Source organism: Ambystoma mexicanum, chromosome 7p, assembly GCF_040938575.1.
Source record: "Ambystoma mexicanum isolate Mex_15411 chromosome 7p, UKY_AmexF1_1, whole genome shotgun sequence".
Lineage (NCBI taxonomy): Eukaryota > Metazoa > Chordata > Amphibia > Caudata > Ambystomatidae > Ambystoma > Ambystoma mexicanum.
Window position 1 is genome coordinate 816,706,851 of NC_090939.1, and position 24,044 is coordinate 816,730,894.

General features: G+C 46.1%; 1 protein-coding gene across 14 annotated transcripts in view; it reads right to left on the reverse strand.

Moving 5' to 3' along the window:
* The window catches only part of ADGRG2 (adhesion G protein-coupled receptor G2), an 835,692-nt gene that overhangs the window by 308,560 nt on the left and 503,088 nt on the right, over positions 1 to 24,044 (reverse strand). For all 14 annotated transcript variants that reach the window (XM_069636971.1, XM_069636968.1, XM_069636965.1 and 11 more), the window contains one exon: positions 13,740 to 13,806. In XM_069636971.1, the coding sequence (XP_069493072.1) occupies positions 13,740 to 13,806 (67 nt within the window). The remainder of the gene's footprint in view (positions 1 to 13,739; positions 13,807 to 24,044) is intronic.

A 24,044-nucleotide genomic window follows, 5' to 3' on the forward strand; every position in this document is an offset into this window, starting at 1 on the left:
AAAACAAGGGTAAGACACAAGAGAACTCACAGGGTAGTGGGGGTGCGCCTCCGAAACAGAACTCTGGTTACAATAAGCCTCCCTACGTAAACAGACCCACTGGGGCTTGTTTTTCTTGTGGAGCAACTGACCATGTGAAGGGGGATCCCCGTTGTAAGGTTAGACCTTTGGGGGTCCACTCCGCTAATCTGGCCTTCTCCTCCTACGAGGAAGAAGAGATTACAGGAGCATCCTTCTCCTCGGACTCATTTCCCAGCGGAATAGAGGCCGAGGTAGTTTTAGTGTCCCTGGGTTCCTGGGAGCCTAAAGTCGCAGAGGCGTATGCTAGGATTCCGGATAATACCAAGCACTACTTTAAAGACAGTGTGCTGATCAATGGAGTGGATACTCCAGCTCTTAGGGATAGTGGGTGCAGTCGAACTGTAGTGGATTCTACCTTGGTAGACTCAGAGGAAGTTGCCAGAGCTACTCTGATGCCCACTAAGTTGGCTGACGGCCCCCTCCGTATGTTTCCCGTGATCCCTGTTAATCTAACTTTAAATGGTACAGCTGTCAGGATTCCAGTGAGCATTCAGAGAAACGTCCCGGGAAAGGTCTTATTAGGTAATGATCTCAGAGCTTTAGGGCTCGTAGGAGACACTGCCGAACGACCCTACACACGGTCTCAAGCACGGGCAGCATTGGCCAAGTCCAATACGCCGCCCCAGCCGAAGGGGCAACCCAAGGCGAAAGGAGTCTACAAGTCAAGACGGGGGAAAGAGAATATTCCCCCGAGCTCGCCTACCACTGCGGTGGAGGAAGTTGGTCAATCGCCCGAGCCTGACGAGGAGGTGGCGATGCCTGAAGTATTCGACCCCAACGATCATCCTGAACTAAAAGACTTGTTAGTTGAAGGAGGTCCTGATAGGGACGAATTCAGTAAAGGCCAACGTGAGTGCCCATCTCTGGAAGGCCTAAGGAGACAGGCCTGCTCCCAGCTTGAGGGTGAACCTCCTGGGAAGCATAGGATTTATTGGGAAGGTGGACTCCTGTATAGTGAGCCCACAGAGTCTACAGAAGGAGACCATAGGAGGTTGGTGGTTCCCCTTGCTGTTAGACCCTTCCTCCTGCAGTTGGCGCATGAAGTTCCCCTTGCTGGTCACCTTGGTATGAAGAGGACCAAGCAAAGGTTATCCATGCACTTCTACTGGCCCAAGATGGGGGTGCAAGTAGAAAGTCACTGCATGAGTTGTGCCTCCTGCCAGTTGTCTGGTAAGGTTGGCGCGACAATCCAAGCTCCGTTGGTACCGCTCCCAGTTGTGGGGGTACCATTTGAAAGGGTAGGGATCGACATCGTTGGTCCCCTTGACCCGCAAACATCCTCGGGCAATAGGTTTATCCTGGTGCTGGTCGACCATGCAACCAGGTATCCTGAGGCCATCCCATTGAAAACTGTAACTGCCAAGTCAGTTGCAAAAGCTTTACTCGGCATATTTACTAGGGTTGGCTTCCCTAAAGAAGTTGTGTCAGATCGTGGCAGCAACTTTATGTCGAAGTATATGCAGGCTATGTGGAAAGAATGTGGGGTCACCTACAAGTTCTCTTCTGCATACCACCCCCAGACCAATGGTCTGGTGGAACGTTTCAACAGAACGTTAAAGAGCATGATTGGGGCTCTGGAGGAGCCTCAGAGAAGAAAATGGGATCTTCTTTTACCATGCTTGCTGTTTGCCTACCGAGAGGTACCACAGGAGGGTGTTGGCTTCAGCCCCTTCGAACTTCTGTTCGGTCATCCCGTACGGGGACCCTTAGCCATTGTCAAGGAGGGATGGGAGATGCCCACTCCCCCTGTTACTACCAATGTAGTTGACTATGTGCTAGGGCTCAGAAAACGGATGGTACTTCTGATGGGCTTGGCTAGTGATAAATTGAAGGCAGGGCAAGCGCTGGTGAAACATTGGTACGACCAGAAGGCTTCCCTCATCAACTTTACACCTGGTCAGCAAGTCCTGATCATGAATCCAATAAGGCCTCGCGCTTTACAGGACAAATGGTCAGGCCCTTACACAGTGGTGGAGCCCCTGGGTGAGGTGAACTATTTAGTGGACCTTGGAAGGCCTGGACAGGCTCCAAAAGTGTTCCACGTAAATAGGCTGAAGGCTTTCGTCCCAAGAGTCGAAATCGCAGCACTGCTACTGGCGTCAGACGTTGAGGAAGAGGAGTCTGAACCTCTCCCCGACCTGTTCCAAAGCGGTCCTTCAGATAGCTCCGTTGAGGGTGTCCGAGTGGCCCCTCACCTGACTTCTGATCAGCAGGTTGAGGTGAAAAGTTTGCTTAGGCAGTTTTCCCCCCTGTTTTCACAGTCCCCTGGTTTGACACCTTGGTGCAAACATAACATTGACACAGGAGACAGTGTACCTACCAAAAGTAGGGGATACAGGATGTCGGATAAAGTACGGTCTTATATTAAGACCGAGGTCAACAAAATGTTAGACCTTGGGGTGATTGAACCCTCTAGTAGTCCTTGGTCCAGTCCTGTGGTTCTGGTTCCAAAGGCAGGCACTTCTGAATTGAGGTTCTGCGTGGATTACAGGGCTCTGAATGCTGTCACCAAGACAGATGCCCACCCCTTGCCTCGAACAGATGAGCTGGTGGATACTTTGGGTGCCTCCAAGTACCTCAGCACGTTTGACCTTACTGCTGGCTATTGGCAAATAGCTTTAGCAGAACATGCCAGGGAGAAGACAGCATTTTCGACGCCAGACGGCCTTTACCAATTCCGGGTAATGCCGTTCGGGTTGAAGAATGCACCTGCCACTTTCCAGAGGCTTGTGAATCATGTGTTGAATGGGTTGGACGAATTCTGCCTTGCATATCTGGACGATATAGCAGTTTTCAGTGCCACCTGGGAAGACCATGTGAAACACCTCGGGATTGTGCTCCAGGCTCTTCAGAAAGCCCACTTGACCATAAAGGCGAGTAAATGCCAGATTGGACAAGGCTCAGTGGTTTACCTTGGACATGAAGTAGGTGGAGGGAGGATACAGCCTCTACCCAGTAAAGTACAAGCAGTACAAGACTGGCCTACCCCCACTACGCAAACCCAAGTGAGAGCCTTCTTAGGACTCACGGGGTATTATCGCAATTTTGTGGCAGACTATGGCACCATAGCTGCTCCTCTGACTGCCCTCACAACTCCGAAGAAACCCAAGAAGGTAACTTGGACCGACGAGTGTGAGAAGGCCTTCAATGGCTTAAAAGACTCCTTGTGCCAGGCCCCTGTGCTCAGGGCCCCTGATTATCAAAGACCTTTTATCGTGCAGACGGATGCCTCTGACACTGGGATAGGAGCTGTACTATCACAAGTAGATGAGAAGGGTAAGGAACACCCTATCGGTTTTATTAGTCGCCAGCTTAAGGACAGAGAGCTCAGGTGGTCCACGGTAGAGAAAGAATGTTTCTCTGTTGTATGGGCCCTAAGGAAGCTGAGGCCCTACCTCTATGGGACCCACTTCACTGTGCAGACTGACCATAAGCCGTTAAAGTAGCTAATGAACATGAAGGGGGAGAATCCAAAGTTGCTTAGGTGGTCCATAAGTCTACAAGGCTTCGACTTCACTATTGAGCATAGGCCAGGTGTCCAACATAGCAATGCTGATGGGTTGTCCAGAATGTTTAACCGACCTGAACAAGAGACTCATCCAGGGGTGGATTAGTTCCCCCTGTCCATAGTCTGGGAGGGGCGAGTGTTAGGAAAGATTTCGTAATTGTAGGGAATTTTCCTTCCATGTGGCAACCCCTAAACTTTTTGCTATTGTTTTTAACCTTGTTCTTGACTTTGCCAGAGAAGTACAGCCTTCTGCCGCACTTCTCTGGGCTTTCGCTCCTTTCTTACGGGGAAACTGACATGCCCTTAAGACAGTCAGTACCGGGGAACGTGGTTTCCCGTAGTTTCTTTTATCGTGTCGCAGCTTTAGTGCAACACGACACAAGAGGGCACTGTAAGCTAAGTTACAGCTCTCTTGGGTCTCTAGCCTTCTACAGGCCCTAGATACTCTTTTAGGATGGTATTTGATCGGTGCAAGTCATTCAGGGACTGGAATGGTGGCAGCGATCGTTTTGTTTATTTTGAGCTCCTTTTGGCGTTCTGAGCACGTTTTTGCACTGAACCCAAAATGGTGGCCTGGCTCCCAAAATGGCCAGGCCGCGAGGCTCCTTTGTCCTGTCCACTGTCCGTCTTGCTCCCTTCACCTTCCCCAGGTCCGGCGACCCGGGGCCTTCCTTATTTGGGCATGTACTTTCCCGCGAAACGTGGTTGCTTTCGCGGGCTTCTACATGTCGTTTGTGTGCCTCCAGGGTGTGGGCTGGGATGTCTGGTCCCAATACACATCCTGGGTGCCAGAGAGTCTAGGGTGGTGTGAATGCCTGGGACCACCGTGGTCCGTGATTGGTCCACGTATGGTATGTGTTTTGATGAGCGGATCTCCCATTGGCTCCCCTCCGTTTTGGCGCGAAGGGAACCGTGGATAAGAGGGTGCTGGAAACACCACTACCATGTCGATCTCCTGAGTTCTCACGAACGAAGGAATACAGGAGCCAAGTATCCTGCAACCAAGAGGCTGGACCGAGGAATCGCTGGTGACCCGCTGAAGGAATCCTCCTTTGCACTGCTGTCGTCCTGTGAAACCCTTTTCTCCTCTGATCGAACCAGAAGGCCTGTACTGGTGCTTCGACCTTTGGAATAGCAGGAACAGCTATTCCCGGCGACTTCATCATCTCCTGCCAAGTAAGCCTTCGGAAGTGTCTCTGGGCCATCCAGTTGACTGACCAGCTTACAAGGGAGTCCTGCTCTGTAACTGCCGCCAGGTTGTGTTGTATTTCGAGTCCTGGTCACTCTCCCACGCTTCGTACGCTTGGCGTTCCCAAGTCTGAAGGGAGGAGTGTACATTTGACTTGAATACACACGGCCGCTCCGTTGTCCTGCTGCGGCAACAAACTGTGCTGGTTTCGCGATTGGGACGTCTTTTTGCTCTACACGACTACAAAGCGTTCCCTGCTCTTCTGAACCTGCCAGCTGCTGAAACTATCGTGGAGAAGCCTGGGTCTGCTTGCTTCGGGGACCGGTGAGTAGTATATCTAGGATCTGGTCGCCCTCCTGCAGTATCCCATTGCTTTTCCCTGCTGTGTAAAAACAGCACCCTTTTGCCGCGCTCGCGCTCTGCTTCTGCCCGCTGTGGAGGCTGCGCTTGAGTTGCGGAACCTGTTCTTCTTCTGCTGTGCACTAACGTGAACCGCCTGACTTCCTCCGAAGAGCTTCCCCTTGTGCCCGTCGGCACCGGCGTGGCAGGTACTTTGAGCACAAGGCTCCACTCTTCGCAGGGCTCGGACTTCCATCTAGTTAGGTGCCTATGAAGGCGAACTGAGTCGAAAGCATTATCGCACTGCCTGTTTTCCTTCCCTGGCAGGTGGACTACATATTTCGTGCTTTAAACGCTTGCGACTGTGTATTTGTATATATATTGTGTTGATATGGTATGTGTTGGTTTAATATTGTGATATTGTGATTTTCTCGCTACGGTCATTATTTTAAAGGCCTTAAAATAAATGTGTATCTATTTTTGATATAACAACTGTTTGGAGTAGTTTGTCAGCGCTCTTGCTTTGTGTGCTCACTGCGGGCTTTCAGTCACCCTCACCCCTCTTGAGACCTAGTCTTGACCGCCGCGATCGCTACCTTGATTGGTCTGGCTTGTCCAGAGGTTACCCTGTTCCAAGTAATTAGGTTGGCCTTCTGAACTTCTGCGCCACCAGGACAGAGTTCAGAAATCCGTCTTAACATGCGCGAATACCAAAATAATATCGGGTTCGCCGAAGAGTCTGATCCCCCTTTGGGGGGGTCTATGTCAGACCACATCTGCAAGTGATTCCATCACAAAAGCGAATATTAAGGGTGGTAAGGGGCATCCCTAACGGGTCCTGCTGTAAATGCCGATGGAATCCGAGTGTGACCCATTTATGTTAAATCTAGCAGTAGATGACGTATTTAGAAGTTGTACCCATGATATAAATCGAGGCCCGAAGTTGCATTTATGCAATACTGCCCACATAAATTGCCAGGAGATGGAATCTAAGGCCTTTCGAACATCAAGGGCTGCATCGACAGCTTGTGCTTCTGGGCTCATCTCAGCCAGGACATTGAACAAGCGTCTTAGATTGAGCGCTGTGGAACGACTGGGAACAAAACCAGATTGGTCCAGGTGGATAATGTCTAATGTAAGGGGCCAGTCTGAGGGCCAGGACTTCGGCAAATATTTTATCGTCTGAGTTTATGAGGGGAAAGGTGTTGTTAGGACTCACATTGTTCGGCAGATTTATCAGGACTGTTATCACGGCTTTGCGTAGTGTGAGGGGGTGTTTTCGATGTACAGGATTCTTCCCATATGGCAGTCAATCGAGGGGCAAACTGGGATTTAAAGTGCTTGAAAAAGTCCATAGTGAGGCCGTCTGAAGCAGGGACCTTTCCGGCTGGCAGCGACTTGATGGCGGTGGAGATCTCATCCGAGGAGATTGATCGATCAAGAATCACCCGTGTCTCGTCAAGACAGCATTGATAATGGCAAGTTGTCAAAGTATGCGTCTATCTCGGGGAGGGTTGCTGTGTCAGAGTTGGCATATAGTGCAGCATAGAAGGAATGGAATACCTTGGTCACCTCAGGTGAGGTGTGAACCAGTGCTCCGGGCGTGTCTCGCACGAGTGGAATATGATGGCTTCCCCCAGCTGGTCGTGCCATCCTAGCTAGCAGCCTGCCAGGTCACTCCCCCTCCCCATACTGTCTTGCTAAGCCTGGATTGTCGAGAAATATCAATTCTCGGTCAGCGTGTGTCCGAAATATGTTGTGTTCAGCCTTAATGTCGACAAGGGTGCCAACACCAGGTGTGGATGCATACTGTAGTTCCAACCGTTTTAGGTTAGTTTCACTAGTATGAATGTCTCGCCGTATTTCTTTGAGCAGTTTGGTGGCCAGGACCATGCCTCGCACATAGACTTTAAAAGCCTCCCATAGAGTCCCTGTGTACCCACAGAGCCTGTGTTGATCTCAAAATACTCATACATCTCCCCATTTCGGTCTTGAAGATGGGGTCTAGTAATGCCTGCAGCTTAAATCTCCATACTTTCCTAGCACTTATTGTGTCACCCAGTGTTGGCGCCAATGTGATGGGGAGTGATCTGAGAAGGTTCTAGCCAGTATGTCAGCACCGCCAAGGTGGGCTATGAGAACGACAGACAACCACCACATGTCTATCGGGGAGTACGAGTCATGCACTGTGGAGTAATAAGAGTATTTGCGTAATGTCGGGTTGAGCTTCCTCCAGGCATCCACCATCTCAAGATCAATTAGGCCCTCTCATATCGTCTGGGCATCCCTGCTCAATCGCCGAGGCCTACTTCCAGACCTGTCAAAATCTACGTCCACTATTGTGTTGATGTCACCCTCCCCAACCCCCACAGTACTGGTATTAGGGAGTATAACATCAGCAGTTTTGAACACTTCAGAGTAAAATTCAGGGTCGTCTGTATCCATTCAGTAGGACTATTTCTTGTTCTCTCAGCAGACCCCGCAGTAATACATAGAGCCCTAGTGGATTTAAGTGTGCCTGCTTCTCGACGTATGGACTTATGAATACGGGTCATAACACCCCTACATTGAGTCGAGTATGGGGTAAAATATCTTTTGTTTGCCCAACTTCTGCTGAACTTCTCGCAGCCCACAGCTAATGCATGTGTTTCTTGTAGGAACAGGATACGCACCCTGTGTCGCTCAGTATATAGCTGTAAGCGTTGCATTTTTGTCAGGTTGCCCAAACCACCCACATTCAAGCACATGAATTGCAACGGCTCAACCCCTATCAAACCAAAACATAAAATAGGCTTTGTGTCCTAATGGGGCCAGTTTCAGGCAGTACAATGGAGCCATAACTATATAGCACTGCATTTTATCAACAACCACAAGCATGTGAAGCATTTTTTGTGTAGCCAACCCGCAACCCAACATCCCCGCCCCATCCGACCTCCAATCAGAGGAATGATAGCCCCTACCCCAACAACATTTGCAACTTTGCATGGGGGGCTGTCAACTGGCCTTGGCCCGGCATCTACACAGCCAAGCTTACATTTTAAGCAAACGGGTAACGGGCGCATACTTCCCAAGTGTACAGAAACTAAATGGTGAAATCGTCAACGGTAACTTTGGGGGAAATGCCTATGAGTATACAGGTGTTTGTCGTCCTCTGTCTGAATCCTTTCAGGGAGTGGCCAACAAGGGGATCCGGGGACCCGGAAAGTATGTTACCTGTGGTCAGCCAGGAAAGTGATAATCTAGGAACTTCATGGCCTCCTCAGGTATAGTGAAGAAATACACTTTGTTGCTGTGTTCAATTCTCAGCTTGGCTGGGTAAAGCATGGCATATTTCACATTGAGGTCACAGAGCCTCTTCTTCATGACCATTAAGGTCTTGCGTTCGTGCTGCACAGTGATCGAGAAAACGGGTTGTAGGTGTATCCTGTTGGAGTCTAGTAGTAGCTCACCCTTGGCTCTTGTCGCCCATAGTAGCGTGTGCCTGTCAGGGTAGTTCAGGCCTCGGGCTATGATTGGGTGAGGTGGAGTGCCAGGTTTGCGCTTGGGAGTGAGCGTGTGATGGGCCCGTTCCACTGCAAATTGTGGCGATAATTTCAGGGCGTCCAGTAAGGAGAGTAAGGTGTGATCAACAAATTCCTCCACTGACCCCGCAATGTTTTCCTCCAATATCCCCATTATCTGCAGGTTGTTGCCTCTTGATTGGGTCTCAAGATCCTCATTCTTTTTGCCAATGGATAGTACCTGTTTCGAGGGAGAGGTGACATCCGCTCTAAGGGCAATAACCTCATCTTCGGTTGTATCCATTCTTGTTTCCACTTCCGTTATGCAGGCATCAGATTTTTCTATCCAAGATTTTATTGAGCCGATTGTGCGACTCACTGAGTATGGCGGTGAATCCCTCTCGCATGTACTCCATCACCCGGTGGAGCTCACTGGGTTCGCCCATCTCAGACACCCCACCGGCCGTGCCCTCCCCAGCGTCAGTTCCATCTGCTGCCTTGGGTGTGGCTTTGGCGAACATATGTATCGAGCTCTGCTTCTTCCCGGCTCCTTTGGTCACTGTTACTCTGTAACGCAGATGTGAAAATGCAGTGTGGCAACCGGTAAGAGAGATGGGCCCGACAACGGTGGAAGCAGTATTAGGCTGGCGGTAGCAGGATCCGTCAGATAGTCACGAGTTGCAAGTGTGAATTTCAGCTGCCGGAGGCAATAGCAGAGATGGCTGAGCGGCCAATGCAAGGGGTATTGATATTGATGTTTTATTTCTATCGCGCTTATACACAAGTGTTTCAGAGCACGACAAGGCAAGGGAGGGGAACAGGGGAGAACAAACCAACAATCTTACTGGGCCCAGTGACATTGAGAAAGCGCAAGTGCATGGGAGAGGGGGAGGGGAAATTGGCATGTACGGGGGGAGAAGTGGAAAGTTCGGAGCAAAGGAGAAACAGATTAATAATAAATAAATAATAAAGGCAGGGGGTAATTAAGCGGTCACTTAAGGTGTTCGGTAGTATAATACAGTGGTATTGTAGAGGTTGCAGGGAGTAATCCGCTTTCACTCATAGGTGCTAGTAGGGGCGATGAGTGTAGTACAGCACCTCAGTGAAGCAGTGAACTGAGTGTGGTTGCCACTGCTTGTGGAATCACCTCACCCGTCGGGTCAGGGCAGGGCAGTGACCTATAGCCCTGTGGTAGGTCTCTGCAGTTGCAGCAATGCATTTCATAGGCAAAGTGGACTGGAGCCCATCTGGGAGATTGCCAAGAACCGGGGCTGTTGGTTAGGACTTGGTGGCGCCTCCTGCAGCAGGTGGACGCCGTCTCGCCCACCATCATCGTTGCAACGCGGGTGTGGAAATTACTGTGTGATCAATGGCCTGCACTGATAATGCTGCCGCAAGGATACTTGCACTGGGTGCAAGAAGCTGGAGGGTGGCCACGTGAAAAGTTTGAGGGGGGAGGCACCAGGGTTGGTGCGCAGAGATATTGTACTTGGTGGGATATATTAGCTGCCTGAGGTATTTCGCTATCGTTTCTATTTTGTTGCAGCCTTGAGCAGGTAATGGAGGCGGGGAGTTCAGTGCAGCGAACACAGAAAGGCAACAAACTATGTGTTGTTCCCGTGCTTGCAAAGGTGTAGCGTCCTGAAGTTCAGAGAGAAGTTGGGGCCGAAGGTTGCCAAGGAAGGAGGGGGGGGTGTGTGGCCCAGACCAGGTGTAGTAACACCACAAAGGCAGCAAAGGTCCATGGGCACCCATGAAAATTTAGGAGGTATCGAGGAAAGGGGCCCGAGTGCACCACTGCTCCCCGCAGTATGTGGGGTTGCCATGCCGATCGCGGGCACTGTAAATGAGGGAGGTGCTGCTCAGTTCACAGATTATATTGTTGGAATGGCCACATGCACATCCACCGTGGGAGGCTCCCAATGTAGCCGCTCAGGATCAGGCAGAGTAGCTCCCGGACTGTGGAGGTGGGTGGGAGCAACAGCGTGGCCTAGTACCGAAGCAAGGTGAGCAGGGCCGAGGAGCAGCGAAACTGACCTGGGTGGTCCCTTAGAGGGGATATATGGCAGGTTTGCATCACCCGGAGCAGGCGTCCTCCTTGATGTCACTGAAGTGGTCGGGACTTCATGGCAGCCTCTGTATCACGCTCGCCAGCTCCAGCAGGCTCAATCAGCATGTCTCCAGGCCACAGAGATATAGCAAGCTCCCCTGGGAGCCAGCCACAATGAGACCAGAACGATTCAGTAGTGTAGGTGTTCTGAAGTTAAGGCGAATCACATTTCCATCATACTGCACCCTTTAGTCAAGGATTTTAGGCGCGTATTGATGCCGGGCACCGGAGATTCTCTTTCAGGCGGCCATCTTTGCCATGCGCAACAGAGCCCCGTATCATGTATTCTGTTAAGTTACTACTAAAAGGTCATCTGCATACAGAGAGAGACTCTCTTAGTCCAATAATTTCAGTTAAATCGGACAACCCCCTTAACTTTCTTCAATATCAACAGCAGAAGGCTACATATATTGCAAAATGAAGTAGTGATAGTCGACAACACTGTCTTGTTCCTCTGCCCATTTCAAAACTATTACAAGCTTTTTTTTGTACAGATTTCAGATACCATATTTTTGCAGAGGGATTTGATGCTTTTAAAAGAACCTGCTCCTATGCGAATTGTGTCTATGCTCACCACAGATATTCCCTCTTGATCAAAGGCTTTTCAGTATCTATTACTTTTGCTGTGATTCTGAATTTTAGTACGTTTTTCACCAGGTTAACGCAATTAACGCAATGTTACACATGCAGAGTAAGCAATAAACAAATAGATTTTTCAAAAATCTGTTTCATTTATTACCCACCCTAAAGCTTGTATATGATTTGGATGAAGTAAAAGATCATGATCGGTGGGTAGACTATGGGGGTCATTCCGAGATTGGAGGTAGTCATGGCGCAAATAGCGCCATGACTGCCTCCAATAATGGGACTGAGTCCGGTGTGGTGCAATGGGGACTTACCGGTCTAGTCCGACCCTGGCGGGACCGGTAAATCCCCATTGCACCAACCATTCCCCATTCCCATTGAGTCCCCATAGGGCTCAATGGGAATGGGGAGGGTGCAAATAACGGGCTCGCGAATGGCAAACCCGTTATTTGCGCCCTGGTCCTGCTCCCTTAGCTGGACCTGTAAGGGACGTGTGGTCCGACCACACATCCCTTACGGTTCCCGCTAAGGGACCTCGGAATTGGGCGGTAGGGGATTACCGGTACCGCCCTCCTTACCGGTGCCTCGTATCCCCTACCGCCCACCTCGGAATGACCCCCTATGTAAATCATGTATGCAATCTTAATTCCATGTTTTAGGTTTACTGTTGTGTTGATGCATGCAGAAAAGTACCCTAAGCTCTGCGTGCGGAGGTCTGTTTCTGGGTGTTGTGTTGAAAGCACAGAAGCATGTCTGTGCGGAGGGGAAACTTGTGTGCCCATTTTGCCAGGATGCGTTGGTTGAAGATTGTAGTGTTATGTTTGGTGTTTTTTAGGAGGCCTGTTCAATTTCCTAGTGTGTATGGCTTAGTTTGTATATGTACTGTGTGTTGGAACATATAAATTGCACTGCTGACTGCATTTTTTGATGGCAGCATTCCAAGTGTTGCAAATTTAAACTGAATTGTGTCAGCACCATCTTGATGTTGTAATTTTGGAATGGGGAACATAAAATGTAGCATAAAGACAAAAGCTAGACTAAAGGAAGAACTACATTAACACATACGGCAAACAACTTCATTTAATTGTAATCTTTACTTCTACACGGGCTCAACCACAGTGCTGATATTGGCAATAAAGGGACCATACCAGTGTGCCCATATTGTGTTTCAGTGGGGATCCAAGAGATCCATCCCTGTCTGGATTGCACCCCATTGTAGGATCCGTTCCCGAGTGTTGAGGACCATGGATGCTCATATTCGTACGACAGAATCTTTTGAGACAGGAACGATTGCCATCTGGTCATCCCAGGGAAAACAGTTTTTCTACAACCGCTATGCCAAAGCATTGCAGTTCTTAACTGTTTACACAACGAAAACTGAAAACAGGACTGTATTACCTACCTTTTCGCTGGTGCAGTGAGCTTGGTCGCAGGTATTTGTGTTGGGGAAGAAACTAACCCCAGAGCAATTATGTGTTGACTGAATGGGTTTTCCCCTGTGCAAATGGCAGGAACCACTGCACTGCAACTTGACCATATATCTCTAATACACACCCAGGACTCCACTGCCATCACTGGGACCGGGTTTTCACTTACTCTGCTTACTAATTAGTGTGTTGGTGGGGCTACTGTCCAATCAATGTCCCCTTGTTTACTCCTTTTCTAAATCACTGTCCAGGTGCATTAGTAAATACTTTACAGTAAAGGACATCAATTTAAGTTCACAACAACATGGATTTGCCTTTAACTCAGACAGTGGGCAGTAATAAATGATGCACAATTTGGAATCAAGATTATGCAAGGAACATCACTGGAATATTGCATCACTATGAAGGAAACTTTTCCATCTCACGGCCATGTTGCAGTAATTACATCACAGCTCAATGCACACAAGATGTTATATAGCTAAAATAAGCAGACCTCCTCCCATGCACCCCCAATGAACACAATCTCAATGGATCCAGCAGGAAACTGTGGAACGGCACCCTTCATAGCGCATATACTGGAAGATCCTTTCCAAATGACCATGCATGCTAACGGTTCGAGATGGAAACAGCAGAAGGGCATCCACCAAAATGCCTATAATGTAAGATCCTTACCAAATTACTATGGACGCTAATGGATTTGGTTGGAAACAGTGCAATGTCACCTTCAAATCCACCCAAAATGGAAGACCCCCATCAAATTTCCATTCACACAAATGGATTGCATGATTTGGGAGCACAGTTAAATGTGAATAACTCTACACTGGGGAGACAATTTCAAGTAAGGGTGGTTCAAGGTGACATGATATAACACAACAGAACAGTTAAATAAACCAAAGATATATGTGAACAGGGCTCAAATGTCAAACCTCCTAAACAAATTTATCACTAACATGCAGGCACTGTTGATTACATTTTGCACAACTAAACATATTTTTCTTACCATTGCAATTTCCTCAAGTCGCTTTCGAGTTCAGGACAATATGTTTCATTCAAGCAGCAACAGTATGCTATAAAAAACAATATAAGGGCAAAGTAAGATTGCTTTTTAAAAATAACAGACAATCTTTCTCATCAGTACTGTGCAAAGCCAAATGACGTTTTTAGGTGTTGAATGAAAGGCTAGAGTTGTCAGTGGGTATAAAGAGTCCACTGTGTGCCAGCAAGATGATTCTCACGTCACATGTATCCAAAATCTATGTCTCAGCGCATGCATCTCTTTCCTTTCTTTTACAGAGCAAATACACCAGGTCTGAATTGACTTTTGAGGAGTGGGATAGATGCCAAGAGACCAACAGCAGATTAACAATAGAACAAGTAACATTTAATAGGCAAAGGGGTAGACAGTGAGATATAGATCACCAGCTAGAACAGAGATAATGGATTTGAATGAGAGAAAACAACGTGTTGTCTATGAATGCATTTGGTTTCTTTTGCGTAGTAGGCAATCTGGACATTTGCTAGAAGGGAGAAATGCTACAAATCTCCTTTTTGTTGCATGAATTGCACTGCCACTGGATCATGCACATGCAATGGGCTGTTACAGGTTTCCTCTGATCAAAAGAGTGGACGCAAATGGCTTAAACCGGTCAATGAAAGCATGCAAGGGTGTGTTGGGGAGAGCGGGGGCTATCAGAATCCAGAAATGTGTTTCCGGGGCGGTGAAGAATTGATATATGTATTAGATTGGTGGATGTTTTTCCATAAGAATGGGCCAATCTCATAGAATCATCTGTCTCGCCTTTGTTTGTATTGAGCTCTTGGGATATGGATGAGTTTTGCACCTCAGTAGGCGCCAAAAGAGGAAACTAGGGATTTATGCCTCATATGGTCAGATCACTTTGCATGTGTTTCTAGAGGGAACATACAATTACTACGACCACAGAAAATAACTTTTTACCCCCATATATATGTGGGGTTGTAGGAAAAAATATATAATGAATTTAGGGAGTAGTAGCGGGGGGGTTGCGGGTAGTCTCTCCCTGTATACATATGAGGTGAAAAGAGGGTCAAATAAAAACAAGTCAGCATTTTCCGTGATCGCAGTAAAAATGGCACAGTGATCACATAGATCCAATTCTCGAAAGCACCACGAGTTAGTTAACACATCTGGGTGCTTTCACACAACCTGCTGCTGTTTTAAGCCAAAGTATTCGAGTGACAGTGATTTTATACAAGGCCACAACACACATGGATTGCCACTGAGGTCAGTGCGGCTGCACTTCGGATTTTGGCTACTCTGGGCCAGTGTAAACAAACCCTGATATGTATATTGAAGATCAAGTAGTGGTTTATTGACACAGCAAGAACGCACAGGAAAAGCTATTTAGGTGTTGTGATCTGCTGCTGGTGTAAATGGTGCTTTTGGTAGACCCACTGAGGGCTTCGGTAAAGGCATGGAAAGTCGATGAAAAAGGGCCTGTGTGTGTGAATGTGGGTTTAAGAAGAGCAGACACCAGCAGGAAAATTTGCTACAGGAGAACAAAGCAGGAGCTTCCTCTGGAAGGGAACAAAAGAGAGGATACAAATGTGATGATGTGAAAGATTATAACTCACTGGACTAATGAGATACTTTGCAAAGGAAATTAAGGAATTAAATACATTTTTAAAGGGTATTTGGAGTCAAACTTTAAGTTCACAGGAAGACTGCCGATAACATATGTGGCCAGGTATAATGTTCCAGGGTGTACCACCTATTGTAAATTAAAAATAAAGCTGAGTCGCGCAATGAGGAACAGGTGTTGACTGTCACCAAGCCAGAGGTTGGATGATAGCTTGCCTAGTCACAGTAAATTGTTTAGAGAAGATTGAGGAAATTAAAAGGACAATACAATAGTGAAATGAGTGCCAGATTATTCGGTCTTCTGTGATTGAATGCTTCATGAACTGTTATAAATGAGGGAGAAGCGCCTGGTAAAGTCTTAGACGAATTTCGTCCATTTAATGTTTTCCCAGTTTAAGTTTTTATGATTATTATGTATTCTATTCCGGGGTTCCAAATGACTGCTCTCTCGGTATTTTTGACCATTGTTATAAAAGTCTCATCGCCTTATGATCACTTTCTGTTCTATCTATTGTGTGGAGTCTGAGCGCAAACTTTCATTTACTCAGATTCAGCATTACACAATCTAAGTGGCTGGCACGCGTTCCAACGTTACACGTTTGGCGGGCCAGAGTTTCTTGCCAACCTCCTACTACATGCTGCATACCACAGCTGAGCCACCTCTACTGTAAATTGGCTTTCTTTTTTTGGCTTACTGTGATTAAGGGTCGGTATTCCCCCTACCTATCCTTAACTAATATTTCCTGTAGGTTGTCCAGGGGCTTGAACTGGAGGTTGAAATCAGCTACAATGACTTTCATACATCTCTTACTGTGGCTGGTGTTCTCTTTCCAATGTCTTGTGGAAGTCTTGTACTCCATACATTGTTGCCATATTCATGCCTGCCCCTCGTCTATTATTTATATTGACCACCAGCACTATGAGGCCCATCGCTAAATCGAGTTGGATTGCCTGTATATCTGATGAGCCGGTTGGTAGGGAGAAGCACCCAATGCACAGGCCCGTTTCAATCCAAGCTGTTAACCCTCCACTTGGTCATCCTTTTTTCCTTTTGTTGCAGGAATGCTGAAGCCCATCTAATCCTTGATTGTGTCATATTCGAGGAACCAGGTTTCATGAAAAACATCATGTTCCTTAATGAAATCCATCCAGTCATCACCTAATTTTGACCTAAGCCTGGCTGTATTCTGGGACGTTATGAACAACCCATCTATCTGTTTGATGTTTCCTGCACATTATGCATCCCTTATTTCACGATCAAGTTGGGAGTTCAGTGGAGGCGGCCAGATATCAATCGATGGAACTGGTGTCAGACTGAATCATTGGTAATTGCCACCTGGTAGTCAAACACTTTGCATAGATGTGCTCTTGCCCTAAGGGCACCCACCTCTTTTATGCCCTTCTACGATTCATTATTTGGTGATATACGCAATGTTTTAGCAGGGAAGTCTTATCTTTTGCTTTTGATAAACTGGTCGGGTGGATTAGCCTTCAGTTGTATTTTTGAGCCTCTGGGTGGTAGATCTGTATGGTAAATTGATAGGAGTTAATTTACCAATTTCTCATTAGCTAGTTTCAGGCATATGTAATCATATTCAGGGTTGACGTAATTGTGATGGTGAGCTGTGCTAATTATACCACTATGTATTATTGAACAGCAACCTTTCACATCCCTTATCAGTGGGAACATTTGTTTATCCAAGAGCCCCCCGGACCCACTCTTTTGAGTCTCGCTGTATTTTAGAAATGGAGGACATGTATATAACATTTATAGGTGGGGCACTAAGATTTGGATTATGACGTCTAATCTGTTGGCTATGAGGAACCTTTGATAATTTGTTTAAGTGACCCCTGCATGGGATATTACTACAGGGAGATGCATTAGTTAATAAATGTCTCTTTATAACCTTGCCCACTTCCTCAAAATTAGCTCTCAATTGGTTTGGCATTTGGGTCAGCGATTATTGGGTCAATTGTGTCTTTTGTCACTTTGTCGCAATCCTTTTTATCGAACCCATTACTTTTAGTGGTTGATTGGTTAGACTCGTTCCTTAACTTTGAAGAGATATTGATTTAAGAAAATCAGAGTGCTAAAAGCTGCTGCGTAATTTAATGTGAGCTCAGCTCAGCTGCTTCAAAATGTTTTATTAAGTATTTTTGTTTCCTCTTATCTCATTGATTTTCTATTGTAAATGTTATAATACATGTAAAATATTTTAACTACATCTGTGCTTTCCCTACTATTTCCCTATTATTGCTTGTCTGCTCTTTTGGCCGTTTCAAAACAATTGTTTCCTAACCGTTGTGCTTTTTTGTTGGTTGGGCTTAGAATTTTCAGGCTGTGCCTTAGATGGTACATTCTGCTCTGGGCCAATTTTTTGATTAGTTGTTTCACAACAAATTTGAGATATCTAGGCAGTCGTGCTTGACTGGGGAGGATTTGCAATTATCACATTGCGTTCTGAGTTGAGCAGGGAATACCTGTTTCTTCAAATAATTGATTAATCAATGATGGTCACGAGTTCCCCGTGGTCATATGGAAGTAGTATACTTTGCATGGTATTGTGGCTGCGCTCTTCCCTGTTATTCTTAGTTGATTTATAGCTTCCATCTTTATATGGTAATGTTAACTCACAATCTTTACCTGTCTCAGGTGGTATCTTATAATGTTTTGCAGCCCCTTGTAAAGGTTTTCTGAGCAACTCATATGGGGCCAGATAGCCCTCCTCTTTGCCCATGTATTACCTTGCTAAGCAATTCCTCTCTACTTTCCCATCCACTTGCCCTTCTTTAGTACTAATGGGACTGGTGTAAACTTCTATTTCACTACTTGCATTGGATTCTTGTCCCAAGACTTTTATTGTTTACCCTTGCTCAATGTTTGCCCTTTTTTCTAAGGGAATAAGCGTTTGTAGCATTGCATGTTGGGATGTCAAATAACTTTAATAATTCCCCATTCTCACTTATTAATTTGTTTGTAGAATTGACAATTTTATTTAGATGCAGGTGCAAAGAAAGTTGAAGGGGACATGTGGCTTTCTGTTTTGTCATTTGATCCTATACAGGTCAAAAAAAGTTCTGGGAGCGCCTCTACCAAGAACGAACACGCCCAAATAACCTGTTCTCTGGGAAGGTGCCCACTCTAGAGGCTTTACAAACACCTTTTAGCTCACTGTACCTTTCAGAGGAGAAACAGCCATGTGTATATCTTTTTTTAAAATTATTGTATATGGTTACAAAAATATAACCTTTCACAAATCTCAAATTAAATACATAATTTAACGAAAAAGGAAATGCATACAGTTAAAGCATTTTTCATCCAAGCCAGTTAAAACAAAATTTGAACAATATTTAAAAGGATTTTACAATTCTAACGTGCAGTCCTCAAGCATCTTAACAACAGCGATTGTCTTTTGATGGGAATGACCATTGATCAGGCTTTCCCAGAAATGGCCATGTGCCCAGTATGTTAAATCGGACATGAACCTACTGAAAAATTGATGCCTGGACTTTCTTGTGCCGTCACACTCCATCATCAGATGTTTGATTGATTGGTTTTCTGGCTCGGCACACGGCTGACAGACTCACTGATAAAGCCCCCAAACCTCTTCTCGCCAGAATTTCCCCAGTATGTGATATGTTCAATCTCAGTCTAAAAAACGTATTCCTGAGTCTCCAGTCTGGGAATTTTATTAGATATTTGCTGAGGAAGCCCAGTTTTCTTTCCGATCTTTGTAGGGGATTTGGGTGTGGCCCTGATCTTATTTTCTCAAGGGTCTTAATCCAATCCATTTCCTCCCATGTTTTTTGGTCTTTAATGGATTTTCCTCCAACAATTTAGAGCCTATGTCCGCCCACTCCTGCCATTCCTTCGCCAGCGAGTCAAGTCTATCCAAATGGTCGGAATTAACAGCCTCCAGATGTTTTCTCATATCTGTATATAAGGATTGGTTTTGAGTTGTCGTAATACGGTGGTGCAAAGTCAGCAGTTTCCATCCTGCTTGGGATTTTAATGATCTTATGCCCAGTTCCAATCTGCTATTGTCCATCGATCGACACATTGGTAAACCCAAGGCATATTTCCAAACAAGACCTTCCCATTTTTGCCAGGACGTGTTCCATAGGTGGGGTTTTGCTTCAAGCATATATAATAAAACAGGGATGACTTTGGCCTGGTAAAACTTGAGAACAGGTATGAATGAAATGAAAATTTGCCGTATTTCCAAAGAATTCTTTTCATCTGGGTTGCTAGGGGTTTTATTTTTGTCTCAAGGTCAGACTCCGCCTTGCAAAATGCCGGTGTGGCATAGATTTTGTGTCCCAGGTAAACCAAATCCTCCACCCTTGTGATTGCCCCCCCCCCGCATTGACCACCTAAATACCAACACCCTGATTTGTTAGGATTCAGGGAGAGCCCATTTTCAACGGCATAGTTATGAATACCAGTAAGTAAACGTTGCATCCCAATGGCTGTTTTGTCTAAAACCACCACATCATCGGCGTAGGCCAGCCAGTGTATTTTCTTACCATTTAGGGAAGGACTGGCCAGCGCCAAGGATGCTAGAAAATCCCCCATATCAGTGGTATACAAGTTGAAAAATAACGGGGCCCCAAGACAACTCTGTCTGACCCCCCAGTTAACTCTCACGGATTCTGACAGATGACCCTCCGCATGTAATCTCACCCTGATGTCATTGCCCTTATGGAATTCTATGAGCATCGCCAGGAACCCCTCTGGGATGCCTTTTGCTCTTAATTTCATCCACAACCTTCCCCTGTCCACTTGGTCAAAGCCCTTGAGAAATCTACCCAGGCACCATAGAGTTGTTCACCTCCCTTACCCTGAGTATTTTTACCCAGAAGATTTAATACTACGCCATTCATTGCCGTTGAGAGTCCCATCCTGAATCCAGTTTGACATTTTGAGAGCATTCTGAATTTTTTTTCCCCATGCTTCCAGTTCCCCCAGCAAGATTTTCATAAAAATCTTGCTGTCAATATCCAGCAAGGCGATGGGGCGGTAATTTTTCGCCGCCTCCCTATCACCCCCCTTGAATAGTGGGATAACTGTGGCAGTGCGCCACGATGTTGGTAATTGTTTCTGAGTCAGGATTTCCCTAAAGTGCCAGTTAAGCAATTTTGCCCATAGAGCTGGATTTCCCTTCAGGACTTGATAAGTAGGCCCGTTGGGCCCTGCCGCTTTCGAGGACGAGGCCTTCCTAATGAAGTCTTCGATAACCGAGGTGTTGAGATCAAGCTGCCATTCTGCCTTAGTATTATAGTCACAAACTGTTCTTACTGGTTGACCAAAGACTGACTTTAGCTATTTGATCCACTCACCCTCAGGTACCAAATTGCACAATTGAGTAGTTTTTTCCCCCTCCATTTCATGCATGGTGTCCCAAAACCCCTTAGCATCTCTCTTGCCTAAAACCTCCAAGATATGCTCCCCATTCTGTTGGAACCTTTTTACATTCCTAGCCACTGACCATTGTTTGTACCTGGTTTTAAACAGTCTTATTTGCACCCCTTGTTCAATTTTACCAATAGATGAGTCTTTTTATAAGCCTCAACCTGCCATTGAGTTCTTTTTTCTTAGCCATCGTTTCTTCATCAAACACGTGCCAGTGGATATGTTTAGACTCACCCCCACCTGGCTTCGGGGGACAGATTTGCCAAATTAATTTAATAAAGCCTGAGGGAGAACAATTCTCTTTATGCACTACTTCTGGTAGTGCAGAAAGCCTTTCATTTAGGTCAGCTCCCCCAGCTTTATATTTCATTAGGCGAACTTTGCCTTTCTAAGCTGTTAGCCTCTGAGGCATCCGTGGCAAGATTTCTGCTGAAATTTCTGGGAAAAAGAGTTCCAACCTAAGATGGTCAATACCACCCCCCTCTTTTATGTTTAGGTTTACTTTCTGTTCGAAGAGACCACCAGATAGGAAAAGATAGTCGAATATTGAGGCAGACGTGCCCTGAATCCTAGTTGGATTAGCCAGGATGTCACCTGGAAGACCCCCATTTGACATTTTCAAGCCCCAATCATTTAACCACTCTCCCCACAGGTGGCCATTTTCGGTAGTTCTTTTCCCCACAGATATTCTCTGATTTCTTGGGAGGTCCATGCATTGTGTGTTTAGGTCACCCCCTAGGATTATGTTCGCCCCTGGAAAAGCAGATTTCATATCACCTAATGCCTTGGCTAACCCTTCAAGGAGCGCCATCCTAGAAGGATTCCAGTAAATATTGCAAAAAATCATTGCTCTGTCGCACACCCCAATTCTAAATGTGGCCTTCCACATTTGTAGCCCTTGAAAATTCCCTTCTGATGACAACATCCTTAAATTTTGAATTTTTGAAGGCAATAAGCAACCCCCCACTCGGCCTCCCTCTAGCTTTCTGTGCTGCCCCTTGTACAACAATTGAATACCCTTCAACTACTATAGGATTTACGAGCCATGTCTCCTGCAACATTATGACATCTCCTGCATCAAACAGATAGTTCTTTATGGCCCTTGAAGTACAATTATTGGGCCCCTGTGTGTTCCAGCAGATGACTCTCAACCCCTTATTTTCAAAGATGCTGGGTCCCTATACCCAGCTTCTGAAAGACCTCCGTTAGAATACTCGGTAGAAGGGTCCTTATTGGAGACACTCGTCTGTTCACATGTGGCTGTAGTCATCTTGGTAGGGGATTGCGATTTGGTAGCCCCTACGTGAAAGTGAACATTCTTTCCGGCTGCCATATTCCGTGGCTGCAGTGGTTTTGGTTGACTTCTTAAAACCAATATGTCCAAGTTCCTTAAATCCGATTTTGCATCTTCAATTGCATGGAACACTTCCCTGGAGGCACAGCCCACTTCTGCCAAAAGAGAATTAATTGGATCTGGGAATCTGACTGATTCTGTGTCTTTACTGTTGATTAAAAACAAACTCAGAACTTTTTTCAGAAGTGAGAGTATGGTCCCGCGGTTTAGAAATTTTACATGCTTTTTAGCAGTTAAGGATAGCCAAATAATCGGCATCGCGTAATGTGAGTCTGTGATGATTTTCTCCTCTCTCTGTGGGGACATTTGTTTCAAAGTCCCAGTAATGGCCTGGGAAGAGATCTCAATTTCTTCCGATAGTCTGGATTTTTCTGAGGCAGGGATAGGGTCTCCCAGACACGTGAATTTACTTTCACCGAGTTTTATTTCTACCGTCGGAAATGTGGTTTTCTTCTGATTTTGCATTGAGGGTTTTTTCAGAAAGATTGCATATCAGTCTGATCCCACCTACTTGGGCAGTCCAGCACCGAAATGCTAGGCAATTCTCCTCTGAACAAGAGTACCAACAGCAACCCCAGACATATGTTTCAGCCTCTTTAAGCACAGTGAGCAAGAGGCCCACATCTGAATTACCCTGGGTAATTTAGGTTGAAACCCCAAGCTCCTAAAAATATTAAAAAAAAGGTCTGGGAACCCCTTTACCAAGAATGAACATGGCCAAATAATCCCTGGGAAGGTGCCAACTGATCGGGGGATGGGAGGGGGGGAGATTGTTGGTGAACCAATCACTTTTTAGCTTACTGTACCTTTCACAGAGGAGAAATATCGATCTGGTCCCTGGTCCAGGGGCACCTTGCCAGAGAACATGTTATTTGGCCGTGTTCGTTCTTGGTAGAGGGGCTTCCAGACCTTTTTGTTTTTTAAACTATAAATGTATTCTATGCTAAAATGATATTGTTCTAAATGCTGTTTAGAATGTTAAAGGTACAGGATTGTGATGTAAATATCACTTATCCCAGGCCATTCAATGATCTAAAATCATGTCACTGTTTTAAACCTATAAAAACATTTCCAAAAATAAGAGCTATAGAGGAAGCACAGTGCAGAAACTGGAGCAGCTTCCCACACTGGCACTATGACGCCTCGCAGATTTAGACAGCCCTACCCCTTTTGACATGGAGTTATTTGCACACGTCAGAACATACAGACACAGACATTCCTCAGCTGACAGTGACGCACATGGAGCATCCATTTCAATAACACCTTTTTCCATGCAGAGCTTTGAGGTGAAATAGCTTGCGTGAGCACAACAGACTAGTAAATACCGTTTTTTAGCACTTGCCCTCTCCCTGAGAGAACTTGCTGACAGTGTGGTGAGAGGGTCTCGCGAGAGTCCTCGATCAATGCGGCCTCGCAAGACTAAGCGAGCGGAAGCGCGAGGAGAAAGGAAAGCGCACAGAGAGCGGAAGCGAGATGAGAGCGGAACTGAGCCGCAGCAGAAGGGCTTGCTGGCACTCCTCAGCTGACTATATTTGCAGGACTCATACTGCCAATCTAAAGACTTCACTTTAGAGACTGCCAAGAACTTTATAACCAGTGAAGCAACTGTTCTTTGTATATAGTTTTCTCGGCACAATTGAACCCTGTGCAGCATAAATCCCCTGTGTGCAGTCTTCATTTTACTATACTGAGTCTAAACTTTCCAACAATAATGAAGTGGACGTTGGCACTCCTGTACCACATGTCAAGTGCAGATTGACACTGCATGAATGCATGTTGGCACCACTTAAATGTATGTGCAGCAGAGGTGAGTGCACTAATTGAAAGCGTATGGCATAACTGGATTAATAAGTGTATGTTGAGGGGCACAGTGATGGAGACAAAAATAGTAAGTATGTTTATAAAGGCAAAGGTCTGA